General features: G+C 42.7%; 1 protein-coding gene across 1 annotated transcript in view; it reads left to right on the forward strand.

Moving 5' to 3' along the window:
* Nucleotides 1-19,176, forward strand: part of PIK3CA (phosphatidylinositol-4,5-bisphosphate 3-kinase catalytic subunit alpha) — an 80,184-nt gene that overhangs the window by 27,621 nt on the left and 33,387 nt on the right. Inside the window, exons 8-11 of the mRNA XM_088452427.1 lie at nt 2,794-2,899; nt 6,369-6,521; nt 6,628-6,762; nt 10,089-10,213. Coding sequence (XP_088308553.1) covers nt 2,794-2,899; nt 6,369-6,521; nt 6,628-6,762; nt 10,089-10,213 — 519 coding nt within the window. The remainder of the gene's footprint in view (nt 1-2,793; nt 2,900-6,368; nt 6,522-6,627; nt 6,763-10,088; nt 10,214-19,176) is intronic.

The following is a 19,176-nucleotide window of genomic DNA, read 5'->3' on the forward strand; positions in this document are numbered from 1 at the left end:
GGCACTCTATTTCTCCATTGATTATACTTATTGTGTGTGTTTTGTTATGGTTGGCACATAAGGGTTTAGAACTTTCCTTATTACTAAAGTACAAGTAGAACAGCTCTGTGTTAATTTCCTTGGTTGAGTTTGTGTGTTGGCTTTAATACTATGTGACGATGTGAAATAAACATTTCCAAGTTGGTGCTTAGTAAGTATATAGGGCCTGATTCAGACTTGGGAATAGAGAGAGATATTTCTCTCAACTGTGAACCTGAACAAACCATATTGCAATGCAAGGGGTGTAAATACAGAAAAAAAAATTACATGTGGGGTAAATACTGGCTGCTTTTGCATGTAGCCCACAAATACTGCACAGCTTTATTATTACTCTACAATTTAGATGTCAGTTTGGAAACACTCCTCCCAAATCTAAATCTCTCTGCACATTTTAAATCTACCCCACCTGCAGTGCAGTATGGTTTCACCAAGTTGATCAGTTGAGTGAGATCTCACTCTCTATTCCCAAGTCTGAATCAGGCCCATAGTCTGTTGTATATTATGAAACCTATGTAAAATTGAAGTTGTACAAAGTAATATTGGTGGTAAAATGTGTTGGTTCTGGTTGCAAATTGCTATTTTCTGCTGCAGATTGTAGAAATGATTGCAGTCCCCGGGTAGTTTTAAAGGCTGGAGTAAAACTAACTTTTGGCCTGCATCAGTGATGTTCGCAGTGACAATTTTTACGCAGAAGGAGTAATTTTTTGTTTTGCTTTTTGTGCATGTGTCAGTCGCACTGGGCAAGTGCAGCGATTGGTTTGCAATTCCACACATCAAGAACCCGTTCGCAAAGTGAGTGACAGGTAGTAAGCTTTTGGGGAAGGTAACTGAGAGTGGTTTGAAAAACGCAGGTGTGTCTTATCATTTTTAAACACTGTTACATAGGTGTGCATAAATTAGCCATTGTGATCACATATATGCAGCATGAGAGCTCTCTGCGTGTCAGGACAGATGCTATATTTGAGACAGGTCAGGGCTGCCGCGAGGGCTGCATGGCTGGTCAGTGTGCATCGATGTTGGATATTTACACTGGTACGCGACGTCGGACACTGATGAGAAGGCAGCAATGGGCGTTCCTATGCTCAGGTAAGCTTTGGAAATATTAGCATAGTTTTGCAGCTGCAGTCCATGCAAAATCACAGTTGCGATCGCGTTGGCGTCCATCTCTGGGAATCTGTATGATATACCGGCGGACTGGATGCTGGCGGTCAGAATTGCGGCATCCCGATGTTGCAAATCCCAACCGGGCCAGTAAGTAGCCTAATCCTAACCCTCCCCGGGCTGCAACTCCCCCAGGTGGGGCCTAATCCCCCCTCCCCGCAGCCTAACCCTTCCCCCATCCTTAGCATAATGCTAACCGTATCCCGCTACTTACCTTCGGGATGCCGGTGGTCGGGATGTCGACGTCTATCTTGATCCCTTCGGGATTCCGGCGGGATTAGCTAATCTCCCTCATTTACAGTTCAGTTCTCAAGATGGGTCTTCCTTCTGTTACCATGTCCTTCTTTTTTTTTTTTTTTTTTTTTTTTAAATAATTTTTTTAATCAAATTTTTATTTGACATCTCTGCTATTGTGTATAACAATTTAGTATAATCCATTTGCAGCTTCACTTTTTTATCGTATACTAAACCCAATTACGCAGACATGTAAATACATCAGCTGTAAAAATGTAAATATTCACTGGGTAGATTGTAAGGGCTAGAGTTACTAAGTTTTTGCGACTTGCCAATTCTCAGCCGTTTTGACCCCAAAATTTTAAAATCCAATAATATTACAGGTACAGGTTGAGTCTCCTATATACAAAATGCTTGGGACCAGGGGTATTTTGGATAACTGAATATTCCATATTTTGGAATATTTGCATATCATAATGAAATATCTTGGGAATGGGACCCCGATATACACACAGAATGCATTTATGTGTTATATACACCTTATACACACAGTCTGCAGGTAACTTCATACAATATTTTCAATAATTTTGTGGCTCAAGCAAAGTTTGTGTACATACATAAAATTCATTTATGTTTCATATACACCTTACACACACAGCCTGAAGGTAATTTTATACAATATTTTTAATAATTTGTGCCTTAGGCAAAGTTTGTGTACATACATAAAATTCATTTGTTTCATATACACCTTACACACATAATTTGTGCCTTAGACAAAGTTTGTGTACATTGGACCATCAAAAATCAAAGGTTTCATTATCTCAGTCATGCCAAAAAAATTAAGTTTTTCGGAATATTCCGTATTTCTGAATATTTGGATATGGGAGACTCAAGTATATGCAAAATTAGGTGTATTTTTCATTTATTACTATTGCTGTTTTAGCTTTCTGTGTCAAAATCGCTGAGAATTGAGCGCTTAGTGAATCTAGCCCTTAGTCTCTCAACAGTATTGTGAAGAGTACAAGGCCTCCCGAACAGCGGAAGCAAAGTACAGTAAGCAGTACCTCCCTCCCCTGTAAGGCAGTACCCCCAATATCCTCACTGTTTGTTACCATTAGCATGAGCTGCAATGCTTTTCCTCCATGATTGCGGCCAGTCCACCATCTGAAATTATTGGGCAAACAGAAAACCCCAGATAAGCTACAGTTACCACTTCAGTGTTTAAGGCACCCCTAACCAATGGTGCACAAGATGTCTGCCCTGGTAGTCCTGCTAGTATTTTATACACTTGGTGTATTATACGCACAACTTACATACAATATTTTGTTTTTTTACTATGTGTAAATGTTTTCCTCACAGGTGGAGTGAGTGGCTTTTGTATGACATGTTCATCCCTGATCTGCCCAGAGCAGCTCGTCTCTGCCTTTCCATTTGCTCAGTGAAGGGGCGAAAAGGAGCTAAAGAAGTAAGAAGTAGTACAGAAAGTTATTTTTCTATAAAAAAATATTAGTAAATAAGTGATTAATGTGTTGTATCTAGTATGGGACTGGTCTGCAGTTTCACACTACAGTGGAAGTATTGCCTTTATATAATAATCAGTTTCTCCTGTCGCTATTTTGTTTATGAATGCACCTGGGGCATACACAGCATGGGATGTTTGTACAACCCACCTGTTTGCTAGGAATCAGAGAAAATAATGAGCCAGCCTCCAATCTATTAGTACAGATAACAATGGTGTGATAGGTTCCATTGACAAAGCCACTGATATAAGGCAGCACAGGAGGCTTTGTTTTCCTTATCTGTGGTTATCGGGATCTGTCTTTTTAAATGACGTAGATATATATCACAACTGTCGTGAAATTTGATTCTACCATTACAGTTATTATTTGCAGCAATGTAAATATATTGGTATTGCTTGCAAAATATTGTATTTCCTGGTTCCTAACCTACTGACCTCACTAAAAGAAAAAATAATCTTGAATGGCAAACAGCCTACTCAGTTGACTTTTGTGCACCTCCTGGAGGCTCATTCAGATGAGCATATTATTTTGTTACATTAGACATGCTACATAATACATAAAAATAACCAGAATAAGAATACTGCAAACATAAAACTTTTCAGTCCCATTAGTCCCTTCGAGTTGCCGTACTTATAAGCACCCAGAGACTCTGTTTAGGCAACTGAAAGTTGTAGCCGCATCATTGGATTATACAATAGTAATCACTCACAAACCAAAAACACCAGAAGCTATAATCTTATTACTTATTTAGCCAGAATTAGGCAATTTATACATCCTGTGGCAGGTATCTGGCATAGATGAAGTTTAAGCTTCTTGATTCTCATCAGTGTAAAATAGGAACAGCAGCTTCCACGGTGTAGGACTTCTAATGGAGGCATGCTAAATAACCATTAAGGAACTAGTGCTAAAATGGACCCCATTTCAATAATAAAATGCAGAACTAAATGGCATACATAAAAAATCTACATGTTACATAGCATGCAGAGCGACAGATATATTAAAATACCATTGCATAGTAGGTAAAATGTGTTGATGCTTATTATATAATGCAATTTAAGTAAGATGGTCCTGATTCAGAGTTGTAAGCTAACGCTGCTGTAACTGTGGGTGTGCGAGAATATGCTAATACAACAGCCTCAGAACCTTGTTTTGAGACACCCACCAGAGCCATTGTAGCTGTCCACAATTGCATACACATATGCAGCATCGGACACAGGACAGGCAAACATCGACTCCTTGAGTGAGTCTATGATCATGCAGCATTGTAGCTGTGCCCAAGACACTGCAGCCATGTTATCTGTGTACAGCATCGCAGACACTGCCGTCCGTACACGTCCTGAAAATGGCCGGAATACTCCTTTGTTTTAACCTTAGCTCCCCATTACCTCCCACAAAAATGTTTGCTTCCAGTCAATGACTTGCGATTTAATCCTTACTGCAACCGTAAGTTAAATGAAATCGCTGTGCTTGCTCATTGCGGCTGTGATGCATGCACAGACCACGATAATTGCTCAACTGCATGAACATCAGAATAGTGTACAACTGAATCAGGCCAATAATGCGGTAGATAGACGAGTTATCGTTATCATCAACTTGGTGATTGGTGTGAGAATTTTTTTTTTATTTGATTGCAAAGCAAAAACCAGTCACCACAACGTACTGTCAGCACTAGTGTTTATAGTCTAAGCCAGTGGTGTCCAACGTTAATTGAGGTGTGAGCTACTTTAGAAAAATGAAACCTCCTGAAGAGCTACTAAAATTGTAGAAAAAAAAAATCTGGCTAATAACCGAACACTTGAAGGTAAATTAATGAAAAAAAAAAGTTTCATAAATAAAAATGCATTTAATAATTACAGTGTTATTGTTGTAGTTTGAAAATAAAATTTAAGCACAGGCACATTTCACTGTCAATTACCACCGGTACGTGCAGTAGAGGAGCAAAAGATATAAGCATGGCTGCTGTGTGATTTTCCGGTAGGGCTGGGCGGGAGTCACTTCACACAAGCACAATCACCTGACGTGCTTTCCTGTGGCTCCACCCATGGCGTCGTTGCCACGGGGTAGCACACATCAGAAGTCACTTCCCCCTAGTTGACTCGGCAGCACTGCAGCTAGGTGAGCTACCAAAATTAAGACTGAGAGCTACCGTTAGCTCGTGAGCTACAGGCTGGAGACCACTGGTCTAAGCTATAGAAAATCAGGGCGATGCACAAAATGGGATCCCCCCCAAAAATACACATCAAACAGTAGGCTATGCCAAGTTCTACTATTGGCATCACAGCAAGGAAACCCTGCGATAATGTCAGCCAGCCCTAGCCCGTACAACATGGAGCTTAGGGCCTAATTCAAACCCGCTCGCGAGCGATGAGCGCTCACAAGCGGGTCGATGGGGGCCCAGTGCGCATGCACGCTCCAGGTCTCGCTACAAAGGAGGCGTGCTGTCGATGTTGAGTGACAGCACGCCCCCTTTGGTGGGCGTGCCGGGGGCGTGGCTGCCCAGACGGAGGCGTTCCCATGGGAATGCCTACCGTCTAGGGCCAGCCCCACTGACATCACAAGTGATGTCAGTGGGTGGACTTCTTGCTCTGTAAGAGCAAGAAGTCCACTGGGACTTGCCGCAACAAGACCCTACCACAAGGGTCTCGTCGCAAGTCCGATGGTCGAGATGGTCTTGACCATCGCGACCATCATCCTGGCCGCTCTCACTAGCTGTGGGTGGTCACCCACAGCTATGCGAGCGGCCATGAGGCCGCTCTAAAAATACAATAGGCGGACACTGATTCAGAGCGAGCGCTCTGAAAGAGCGTCCGGCTCTGAATCAGGCCCTTAATTCCTTAGGGGAATCAGGTACACTATAACTATGTGGGCCACCTTTCTTTGAAGAAAACAACCCCATGCACATTCCATGCCTATACAGTTGACTATTACTGTTTTCTCCCTTCCCTTATAGACCAGCAAGTAAGCTACACTCTCTGTGATGGAAGCTTTTATTAGAGGGAAGTAATAAAAGCAACTTAAGGCTTGGGTACACACGTAAAGATTTTCTGTCCAACCATCCAACTAGTTGATTGGTTGGAACGAAAATCTGGTAATGTATGGGAGTAAATGATGATCAGCAATTTGCTCCTAAATGGCAGAAAACAGATGAAAATGGTCGTCAGACAAGTTTGTTAAATGTTTGATCTAAGCAATTTGTTAAAACAGTTTTTGTCCATTTTCCGGTGTTTGGGAGCAAATTGCTGATGGTCATTTGCTTTCATACCTTACCAGATTTTCATTCCAACCAATCGACTAGTTGGATGTTTGGACAGAAAATCTTTAGGTGTGTACCCAGCCTTAGGTTATCATGGAATCCTATTTACTTTTATTTTGTTTGACTCGCCCATGTGTTTCTTTGTATTTCTATCTCTGTAGGAGCACTGCCCATTGGCTTGGGGCAATATAAACCTGTTTGATTACACAGATACATTAGTTTCTGGAAAAATGGCCTTGAACCTATGGCCTGTACCCCATGGGTTAGAAGATTTGCTCAACCCTATTGGTGTTACAGGGTCAAACCCAAACAAGGTAACTCCCCCTTTTGTCCCAATGTGGACACAATGTAGCATTGTTTTGCAGTGTGTCATGTTTGTGGGCATTGTTTTCAGGCTCTTTGGTTTTGTACTATTTTCAGGAAACCCCCTGCTTGGAGCTAGAATTTGACAGTTTCAGTAGCCCTGTGAAGTTCCCAGATATGATGGCTATAGAAGATCACGCAAATAAAGTTTTGGATAGAGAAATGGGGTACAATTACAGCCATTCTGGATTGGTAAATATTAAGATTTCTTTAAAACAATATATATGGAGAAAAGTTGTGTAAGACTATATCATACACAACTCCTAGGGATTCTCTCTCTGTCAGTAACAGCCTGTTACCGCATCCTCCAACTGCATAGTGGGCAGATAGCTCACTGCCACCACCAGGCTCCTACACCTGCACTGGCATGTGTACGAGAAATCCCTTGCTAAAGTGCTTGTGACAATCGCAGCATACAGATGTGACAGAAGTACAATCCTTCCTGATGTTCAGAGGATACACTCACTAAGGGCTCACAATACAGCAGGTTGTAATCCTGCCCATATACCTATTTTATAGTAAGAGGACACAATGCAGCAGGTTGTAATCCTGCCCATATACCTATTTTATAGTAAGAGGACACAATGCAGCAGGTTGTAATCCTGCCCATATACCTATTTTATAGTAAGAGGACACAATGCAGCAGGTTGTAATCCTGCCCATATACCTATTTTATAGTAAGAGGACACAATGCAGCAGGTTGTAATCCTGCCCATATACCTATTTTATAGTAAGAGGACACAATGCAGCAGGTTGTAATCCATCTAAGGCCCATATTCAATTTGAGGCAAAAAGCCTGAATCCTATGACGTCATTTCGCCAGGCAGAAAAGTATTGCCGTATTCAATTTGAAAGACTTTCCGCCTAGTCAGAGTCATTGCAGTGTAATAGGCAGAAAAGTTTCGCCTATGAATAGCAGGCGGAATAAAGTGCAGAATTGGGGTTTTGGGGTGCAACGTTGCAGGAACCCCGTGCAGCCTTCAGACAGTCCCCCAAAGGTAAACTGTGTCAAAATTAAAAAAAAAACACTGAACAACACCCCAAAAAATCACTTTCATTTTTGGGGCGAAAAGAAAAATGTTGGGGGACGAAGTTAAAAACTAGCGAACTGGACTCTAAAGGGGACCCCAGGTATGCCCCATGTGTTTTTTTCATTGCAGGGGCTTGCGGCAGGGGGATTTTTCACAATTTTTTAAACTTAACTTTAGCAACTTTAAAATATGCTGACCCCCATTTTCAAGTACCCCAAATTTGCTGGGATGTTATTTTCTGAAAAAAAAAACCTCCTGCATACTATTCTGCACCACTTATACAAAAACACTATTTAGCAGCTATTGAGCCCGTTTAAAACAACAAATACCTTCAGCAAGCCAAATCGGGGGTAACCATAGCTAACCCCCCATGTCAGAGCATCTTTTGGGGGGTGTCGGGCTGATTTCCCCAAATCTGACAGGACTTTTCGCTTGTTTAAGTTTCGCCGTGTCCCGTTTTCGCGTACTTTCAAATTGAATACGGGGATACGCAGGCACGCACGCGATACTTTTCCGCCTGCAAAACACGCGATGTAGGCGAAAAGTCCGGGAGGCGGAAAAGTATCGCGGGTCCGCTCAAATTGAATACGGCACTAAGACTAGTACGCAATCCAGGAAACTGTATTCCAATGTATAAATACAACTCTGATTTCACATAACTGGTCAGTTGCATTCCACCTTTGTTATATCTATGACCCAAACCAGTTTGCATTAAACACAATTTGATTTAGCACATAACTGTCTTTCCTTAATACCTTCTTAGAAAACTCCACAATGCAGCAATACCCCCTGGAGTGCAATGAATCTAAGCAAAGGTTTGGTCCGTTACCATTAAACCTTTTGCTAGGACCAGGATAATTACATATAATTTCCAATGTCAGAAAACGAGGTGATTCACAAAATTTGTTAATTCCTTTATAAAGAAAAATTTTTAAACTGTGCATGTATTTAAACATCAATTTCAACAATTCTACAACTGCGCACAGTTCTTTAAAAATAACATTAACACATTTTCATCTGCTATTTTTTGAGCTTTGCTAACAGCCCTAAAGTTCTGGCTGCAATACTGCACATTCACTTAAATGCATCATGCACACACACAAACACTTTCCTTCACCTTTTTAATACACTATCCCCGGCTCCCAGGAGTAAACTTGCCTATGCCTTGCAGTGATCGCGCTGAGCGAAAAAAAATTGTGGGTCCCATGGACTCCTCACTTTAAATAATTGGGGTCCTACTTCACAGTTTCTGGGCCCCTTCACATATTATGGTGGGTGAGGGCAGGCAGCAGCTGGGACAGTGCTGCGGGCAGGTTGCCGTTGGTGTAGAGGGGCTTGAAGGCAAAAAGCAATTGGTGCAGAGCTGGAGGTATATGCAGAGAAAAGTTTGGGTAGAGAGAAGTAAGGGCAGGCAGTGCCATGGGTAGGGAGGGGTAAGCGCAGACAGCAGTTGTGACAGTGCTGGGGGGCAAGTGTAGAAAGAAGCTTGTGTAGTACTTGTAGGCAACGATGCACTAAGGGTAGATGTTTTGCGACCACTGCTATGTAGTTCAATTCTACTTTTAATTTTCACACTTCTGCCAAATTATATAAGTTTACTTATATGTCAAATTTTGAGGCATTATGATTTTAAACACCAACATATTCTAGCAGTGTACCATCTTTACCTAGGCAAAACAGGAAACTGATGAGATATATTAACATCTCATTTGCTAGAGTGGGGGAGTGAAAACTCCACGCTGCGGCGTTCCCAGCCTAGGGCTGATGTGCTGTCTCCCGGCCTAGGGCTGATGTGCTGTGTCTCCCGGGCTAGGGCTGATGTGCTGTGTCTCCCAGCCTAGGGCTGATGTGCTGTCTCCCGGCCTAGGGCTGATGTGCTGTGTCTCCCGGGCTAGGGCTGATGTGCTGTGTCTCCCGGCCTAGGGCTGATGTGCTGTGTCTCCCGGCCTAGGGCTGATGCCCTGTGTCTCTCGGCCTAGGGCTGATGCCCTGTGTCTCCCGGCCTAGGGCTGATGCCCTGTGTCTCCCGGCCTAGGGCTGATGCGCTGTGTCTCCCGGCCTAGGGCTGATGCGCTGTGTCTCCCGGCCTAGGGCTGATGCGCTGTGTCTCCCGGCCTAGGGCTGATGCGCTGTGTCTCCCGGCCTAGGGCTGATGCGCTGTGTCTCCCGGCCTAGGGCTGATGCGCTGTGTCTCCCGGCCTAGGGCTGATGCGCTGTGTCTCCCGGCCTAGGGCTGATGCGCTGTGTCTCCCGGCCCCCCGAACCCCACAATAATACATGGGGGAGAAGATGTGTCAGCGCAAATAACATGCACTGATACCACCACTTGTCCATATTGCCCCTTCATAAGTTTCCCTCAATATCCAGAGAAAACAGGTAGTATTTTCACTACTAAAGATAGTGCAGTTCATTCTTTACTGCTGCATTTTGGAAGTATTAGTGCTCTAATGTTGGTTATGTTATGTGTATGGCAATTTGATATTACAGACCAGCAGAATAGCCAGAGACAATGAAGTCCTTGAAAGTGATAAAGAACAGCTCAAAGCCATATCTACTCGGGACCCTCTTTCTGAAATAACTGAACAAGAAAAAGAGTTCCTATGGAGCCACAGGTATTGTATATCCTTCCCCACTGCTCTGAGCAGACAGCTGCATTTCCAATAAGGAAGTGCTGGACCTTTTCCCTTTGTCCAGCACCTGGTGTAAATCGGTGTATACATTTTTCAACCCATGATAAATATTCTTTCCTTTTTATGCAAAATAAGTGTGTATGTGGTAACAAATCTATTATTATAATTTTGTCCCGTTAACAAATTTATGGTTATGTGATGAAATCTTGTTTTATTAGTTGCTCACACAGAATGAGCCCCTAGACTGGTATCCTTTTATAGTTAATTTGTCTCAAATTGTTAACCCTTTGATGATAGACCGGTTTAATACATCAGTATCCAGAATAATTATCACAGTTTTGTACTGCTTTGAATACAGCAGGCAATAAGTATTTTTGTATTTCGATAACATGTTGTAAGTAATAATTTACTATATGTGCAGCATATAAGGAAAACAATTTCATTAAATAAAACTACACGCTGCCTTGATTTTGCCCACAATTCCTTACATGCAGTTCATACAGAAATGTACGCCCAAAGTGTCATTTTGTTTCTTTAGTATACACAGGTATTAGGTATTCCAAATTTGTATCCTTAACATTGTTAGCAAGTAGAGGCCTTAATTAGTCAGGGAAAATATTTGGACTATGTTATTGCTAGCACTCATGCATTTTGAGTATTATGTTAAGATTGCATTTGACATATTGCCTATAACTAGATCTCAATTAGACTTGGCAATTAGTGTTGTAGCACAGTTCACTTTTGGGTCATCCCTTACAATGCTGAAGCATTAGGGCTGATGGGTCATTGGCAACTCAATTGTAAATTTTGCACATTTTGGGCTGGTCACATTCCAACATCAGTAATTATTTTTGCGGGCCTTACACACATTATTAAACCTTGAAGACTTTGCATTTCCTAAAGACAAGCTACCCAAAAGTGGCCAAATCAGTGCTTTTTGATTGAAATTGCAAATGTGGGGGTTTTTTTGTTTTTTTTTTAAGCACAACCAAAAACTACTTACGCTGTTTTCGCTTTGACGTTAATGCACTATTCTAAAATGGCAAAAGCCAGGATTCTACATATAGAAACAAACATACTGATATATCACTGCAGTTACATGCACCCACACAGAAATGATAAATAGCCGTGATTGTGAGCATATAAATATACCAATTTATTCCATAAAACATAAACCTGACATGTCTAAAATAACAAACCCACAGAGCACAATTGCCCAGAAATCTCTCATATTAATGTCTACAAATAAATTCCTAATATTAAATTATACTGTAGTATATTCAGATATATGGAAATAGTCACTATTTATTAATTACAAAATGTCCTAAGTGGTCCAAGTCTTTGCAAGTGTGGTAATCGGCTGTGACAGCATCCATGGGCTTCTGTTTAGCCCAGATCACTGGGGAGTCAGGATTTATACTCCCCTACTGTATGTACTTGTGCGTAGTAAATCACATGTGGGCACAATAAGGCTATTGCTGCACTGCAATGCAGGAATTACTCAGGAATAAACCTCTTCATTTTAACTAGGTACTAGGTGAGAGTAGTGTTACAGTGACAGCCATATGTAAACAGTCACAATATTGTGGCCCATTGTCATACCTTGTGGGACGATGTGTTATGGAGTAAGTCCTCCAAATGAAATTTGGGCCTTTGGCTGGACTAGGTAACTGGTCCAGGGACTTGTGCATCTGTGGCTACCCCAGCTGGCACTACAAATCAGTCCACCCTGAAACAGGATGCTGATAGACAGTTCCTTTATGTAAACATGCAGCAGTAATAGCGGTTTATGGAGACAAGGCAGGAAGCACACACCATTTGTTGCATTCTCCAAGCATATTATTAAATGTTCTAACTGGGTGAAATTCAGTTAGCCTTTAGGTTCCATCGGAACCGTGCGACCTACTATAAGATAATATAATGAAGGCCATCCATGCAGGACAATGGGGCAGCTGTATGAAGCTCTGGGAAGTGATAAAGTGTAGAGTGATAAACTACCAACCAATCAGCTCCCAACTGTCATTTTTCAAACACAGCCTGTAACATAAGAAAAAATGAGTGTTTTCCTGTAATTACCTATCGTGTGCACAGCTGCATGTTGCGTTAAATCTTCCTCTTTGACTTGATATTTCTGAACATCTTTCATATAGACTGCATTGTTTTTCTGTCTGTCTTTTAGTAGTGATGCTACATTATAATCTGGAGGCTATAGAAATATTTGGAGTGTGTCTTATTACACTGCATATTAGTGATCCTTAAAAAAATTAACATAGATTTCTCCTTCATCCACCAGGGGACACTGGAGATCAAGACACTGGGGTATAGTTGGGTGGATGAGTAGAGCTGGCACTTTAAATTTATAAGTGTGAGTGACTCCTCCCCCTCTATCCCCCAGCAGCCCCAGTTTTAGAATTGTGCCCAAGGGAGCCAGTCACTTGGGGCTGAGCTCAGCCCACATTTAGTATATTTTATTTTCAAATTATTTTATTTTATAGCTTCCCACAGCATTGAGGACAGGCTGGCAGAGAGCTGCATCTATCAGCCTGCTACATGGAGGCATCAGGAGGGACCAGCCGCCGCTCATTAAGAGTTGGTGTCCGGGTCCCAGGTACCCTGGCAGTAGCTCAGGGTGGGACACGCTACAGTCTATTATAGAGGAGTCCTTACCACCGCAGGACCTGATGCCAGCAGCGGTAAGTATACAACACTTCTCCTGACTAGCAGGAGATTGAGATACTATCCTGCGGCACCTCCGCTCCTCTATGTGACCCCCATATACAGCGGTGCTGATACTTTCACAGTGCTCGCATACACTGCTTTCATCAGATAGCAAGTGCCGGGACTCGGGGGATGGGAGGACAATTACAGTGACACCTTGCCACAGCGCACACTCATTTCCAGGTCTCTGGGCACAGGGGCAAGTCTCTGAAGCCTGTTGGAACTTAGAGGCATTCAGTGTGGGGACCCGCCACAGCTCACGTGGCTAGTGTCTGGGTTCCCGTCACTCCCAGGCAGAAAGAGACAGCCTTGGAGTAGAGGCAATACAGTGCCTATTCCCTCTTTTAACTACATGCAGCTACACTTATATCGGGAAAACTTCTAGGAAGTTTAAAGAGAGGATGGGGCACATCGATCCTCTATAAGATCAGCCCTAGTAAGTGGTAGCAGTGATCAGCCGGTAGCCCTGCATTTTGTTGAAGCTGGGCATAATCTGGCAAGCCATCGATATCGCATGATCGATTATGTTCCCCAACCTAAAAGAGGAGGTGATCGCAATAAGTTATTACTCAAACGTGAAGCATTTTGGATACATTCACTGGATGTTATATCTCCTAAGGGGTTAAATGCAATGTTACCCTTGGCATGTTTCCTTAAGTAAAGTCAGGAGACTCTGTGTTTGTTAATGTTTAATCATGTTCTCTTTATATTTTGCAATATATTATGTAGTATGGCTGGATACTATTTTACCATTTACCCTGTGATGTGTTTTCTAGTACGGTTTGACATCATGATATCCGGGTTCATTTGTCCGTGCATCTGTGATATATATTTTGTGAAGATGTTGTCCTTCGCTGGTCTGTCTCCTAGATGCATATATTCTGTTCCATTATATGTTATATTGACGGCTTATGTAGCCCCTATTTGCCATTTAATGATATATTCTTTGTATATGTAACTATGGTGACACTCACTATGGTATTTGTAAACACTGACATGCATTGCACTGATACGCGATGACGTCATGTGGGCACGTCTGTGGCGTTCACGGGAGGCCGCCTCACACGCTGGGTGGAGGGTATAAGGTAATATTTGTTTTTTGTATTATATAAACTTCCTGATGAAATTCTGATTATATAATGAAGCGTTGAAGACAAACTGTGTGTTTGTGCCACTTCTTCTCTTTGATGTGCCGTGAGTGCCACTCTCCTGCCGATATCTGTGTGCGTGACCGCATTGTGGAGGCACCCTACTGCCATTATATTCTGCGTGGGAGTGCCGGATCGTTTATATATATATATATATATATATATATATATATATATATATATATATATAGAGAGAGAGAGAGTTATATACACATATACGGTACTTATAAAGGGGCCTATCCATTTGCCGACTTTCTGCACGATGCGACCATCGTATCGTGCAGAAAGTCTGCAAGTGGATAGCCGGCAAGGACCAGCGATGCGGGTGCGCGCTGGGTCCTTGCAGACGGCGACTTTCGAACATGCCCTTTAACCTGACGACGGTCGTCAGGTTCGGCATGTTAATAGATGGGGAGGGTGGGCTTCTGCACCTCAGCGACCTGAAAATCTGAACGCTGGACGTTCAGACTTTCATGTTGTTATATGGATAGGCCCCTTAAGAACGTACCTGCAGGCATTGCTGGGGTTGTCATTCACAAAATTGTGAATAGCCAAATATTCTCTGTAAAGCACAGAGGAATATGTGTGCGCTACCGGAGTTATAGGCATTATATAGGAGTACAAGCCTACCCTTGACTGATATTGCAATATCATAAATGTATTTATTATTTCCCCTTCTTCAGGTGGGATCCCTTTTATCGAAGTCACTCTGTCATTCCATAGGTTTGACTATATTTACTGTTGTACAACAATTCTTCTACTTTTACTGAGTAAAAATACAACATTATGTTTCTACTGGAATGATTGGCCTATCTCTCCTAACACACAGATTAGTCAATGTTCACTGGCCTGGTTTTGTATATGTATATTCTATATCTGTATAGGAATACGTACATCTCCGATGGAGCACTCTCCGGTTACTTGTTTCATCTGGTCTGGTCACTCTCCTGACCAAGTTCCATTTATCCTAAGGGTTCCTTCTCCTCCCTTTGTAGTATTGGAGGAATTCTGTTTGTTTTAGATTGTGGTCCCTTAGAGTGACCGCACATGCCTCCACTAATATCTTGTCAGTTTTCTTACACAGGGCATGATGTGGAGCGTAGGGCCTCAGCCCACCTACGGAAGATATTGGCATCTACAAGGTTGACCTCTGGTCAGTAACATCTACAACGAAACCAAGTGGCCCCTGATAGCTCGCAGGTAAGAGGCGTGCTCCACATTCCTATGCAGACGCGTCTAACTTTAGAACGGTAACAAGTTTATTGCGCGTTGGTGCATACCTGTCAGAGCACCTTATCAATGTGGTAGCAGACATCTGTACTTATGGGATACCCCCTTTCACTACAGTTTGAGTCTATACCCTAAGAGCCTTTTCTACAATCAGGGCTTCCCCCTGATCTGGAGTACAGACAGATCTATTGGATTTTATAAGTTCATTTCCACTGTTCTCTATCTCCATATGTAGAATGAGACTGGGTGGATAATCCTGGATTTTTCAGTTCTGGTATCTGTTAGGTATATCCTTATTGGATTATATCCATTATAGGGTAAAGTATCTCTATCCTTATCACTTTTAGGTTTTTGGCTGATAGGCCTTATCCCTCCTCCGGAAGTGAGACATATTGTCTGACAAGCACTGTCTGTTCTATATCTTCTGCAGCACTCCTCAGGCTCTCTGTTTGAGTGCCTGTGGTACATAACAGCCTATGGCCGCACCACCCTGAACACGTCTAATCTCTGAAGCTAAGCAGGGTCAGGCCTGATTAGTACTTGGAAGGGAGACCATCTGGGAATATCGGGTGCTGAAGGCTACAGCCAGGTTGGCGGGTTCAGTCCCAATTAACACTATCCTTGGTTAGTCATGTCTTCTTCAAATGCGTTTCTTCCGTCAAGCAGGGACCTGCAGCCGCATGGCCATGCGCGAAGTGAGGCTCATTCTCCGGTGGGCAGTGCTCCAGGAGAATGCGATCTCGACGGTGTTCTTTCCAGGAGCGGAAAAAGGCTGACCATCTCTGTTGTCAGGACCTTCATCCTGGAGAATGGGCCCTACACTGGGAGGTTTTTATAGAGCTAGTCAGGTGATGGAGCAGGCCAGACATAGATCTCATGGCTTCCAGGCACAGCCATCAGGTGCCTCGGTACTGCTCCAGGACACTGGACCCGTATGCAGAGGCGGTAGACGCTCTGACAGTGCCTTGGAGGTACGTTCTCGTGTACCTCTTCCACGAGTCCTCAAAGCGCTTCAAGCAAGAAGTGGCTACCGTCATCCTGGTGACTCCGACCTGGCCCTACCGGGCCCGGTTCTCATATCTCCCAACTGCTCCTCGTCGAGGATCCCTGGCTACTAAATCTTCACCCGGATCTCCTGCTTCTAGGTCGGTTCGTATACCCAGACTTGCAGGAACTGCATTTACAGGCCTGTCTGTTGAGGCCGCTATCTTAGACATAGCGGGGTTCTGGTCTCTGTGGTCCCACCTTTTCAGAATTCGCAACAACGGGGCCTGTGTGCTGGGTTATGCCTCTGTTCTCTCTAGGGGTTCAGGTCTCTGCAATGTCGATATTTTCGGCGCCGCCTGGTCTTGTTCCCTTAGATTCAATCTTTTCCTCAGGGAATTATCCGAAAACTGCCTCCGTTGTCCCTCCTACATCTCCGTTGGACCTTAACCTGTTTCTAATGTTCCTCCAGTCTTCTCTGCCTGAGCCGAACTCCTCTCTTGGAAGACGATCCTCCTATTGGCCTTGACTTCTGCCAGGCGGGTCTCTGAGTTGGGAGTTCTCTCTTGTCGGCTTCCTTATCTCCTATCTCTCTTTTTTATTGATGACCGTGCGGAAGTCCGTTCCATGCCATCTTCCTGCTTAAGGTGGTTTTGGCCTTCCACATTAACCAGCCGATTGTGGTTCCGCTGTAGGATGGCTCTCGGTCTTCCCTCACCTTTACTTTATGACTTTGACTTAACAGGCGCATGTTGCTTGTGCCCAGCCTTAGCTGTTTTTTCTATCTGCACTTTCCACTTGTGCAGTGGGTGTCTCTTGGGCTGCTCGTCGTGGCACCTCTGCAACTTAGTTCTGCTGTGTGGGGCCGCGGTCCACGGTCCACATTATTTGTTAGTTTTTGATATCTTGCGGCCTCAGAATCTGCTTTCGGTCACAGGGTTTTGCTGGTTTCTCAGGGCTCTCCCACCAGGAGGAGAAAACTTTGGAACGTCCCCAGAGTCTTGATCTCCAGTGTCCCCTGGTGGATGAAGATGAAAATAGGATTTTGGTACTTGCCTGTAAAATCACTTTCTCAGATTCCACAGGGGACACTGGACGCCTTTCCAGGACTGCTTTACCTGCCATTGTGTTTTTGTTTTTACATAGGTTGTATGCACTGTTATGTGTGTTTTTTCTATTCTGCCTTGCCATCCTTGTTGTTTCATTCCTTCTCCTCAGTTAAGTATTCGGTTTCTGTCTCCTTGGACTCCAATTCTCTGACTGGGGCTTCTTGGGGATAGAGGGGGAGGAGTCACTCACACTTATAAATTTAAAGTGCCAGCTCCACTCATCCGCCCGTCTATACCCCAGTGTCTTGATCTCCAGTGTCCCCTGTGGAATCGGAGAAAGGGATTTTACAGGTAAGTACCAAAATATTTTTAATGGCAGGAATTAACTTACAGCTCCCTCTACTGTACCTTTTTTTTTTTTTTTTTTTTTTTTTTTTGTACCTGTGTGTTTTTTATAGTAGCCATATGTATGTTTCATTCATTCTTGAATTATTTTACTGTATGAGTCTCCATCATAACTGCTAGATTACTGTTCCATGGCTCATTCTTTCAGATAAAAACAATCTTCCTATAGATACTATTTTTTTTTTGCACTTTAGCACATTTTGTTGTCTATTTAGACTAATTTGATATGCTTTTCTTAGCCTCTAATTACTTCTGACTGTATTTCTTTAAATGCGTTTTTTTTAAACACTTATAAAAACTGACACTTTTATTAACATATCTAACCTATTTACTATACTAATGTTTTCATTTTGGTAACTCGGAGTAATATACTGTTGTCTCCTTGCTCCTTTGACCTTTTCTCTAATTGTCCTGCAGCAATGAGAATGCCTCTTTTCACCCAGCTCTTTCCATAACAAGATGTGCACCCCTTACAAATTCTGGCGTCTTGTTAAACTAGTCAATGCTCTTCCTGCATAAGTGAGCATATTTGTCATTTGGGCAGGAATGTGTGCATGAAGGTGCAGAATGGAGTTTGAAGTGCAGCGTTTTATTTTTTTCTGCTAAATTGAGACAGCCATTGACAATAGTCTCCAGATTCATTAGGTAGTTGATAGACTGGAGTCCTGCCCTCTATTCTTTGTGACATAGAAGACGACACTAGATAGTGAGGTTAAAGAGGATGTCCACGTACATTTTTAATTTAGGCAAACCTTCATTTTCATATAGATACTTTCATAACTAGATCTGATTAGTAAATACTTATATAAAGTGTTTTGTACTTGTATAGCTTTAATGATGTGGTCAGGCCACACCTGCATCTTTTCTTACAAGCTCCTCCTCTGCATATAAAGCACACATATTCCTACCCTCTGTGCTTACATTCTTAATCACTGTCCTTCACTATGTACAGCTCTGTTTTGTCCCCCTCCATCACTCATATTGCTCCCCTCAGAACTCCGTACACGTGTGGCTTTTATTCCTGTCTTCTTATCGGGACCTGGCAGTAACGATTCTGCATTTGTTTTCTAAAAACTACAACACTTTACATGGTAAATTTATAAATAAAATGATTCTGTAAGCAGAATAAATTACAGATTAAGGTTACTCATCAAAGCAAGGAATAGCTGATCAAAACTTCTACCTGCACCATCCTATAGAGTATCCTGTCCCCACTGTGGGAAATTCAGACAGTATGCCAGGAACCATTGGAAATAGAACAGAGCAATCATATACAAGTATTTATAAGCTCCAAGAAAATGTAGTATGTCCATTCCTGATAGTGTGTTTATTTGAAGGTGTTTCCTCAGATAAGTCCAATTAAGCAATTCATTGTCTCCTACACTGTTAATGGAACAGGATATATTATTCA

Source organism: Taudactylus pleione, unplaced genomic scaffold (assembly GCF_031769625.1).
Source record: "Taudactylus pleione unplaced genomic scaffold, aTauple2 ptg000037l, whole genome shotgun sequence".
NCBI classification, from domain to species: domain Eukaryota; kingdom Metazoa; phylum Chordata; class Amphibia; order Anura; family Myobatrachidae; genus Taudactylus; species Taudactylus pleione.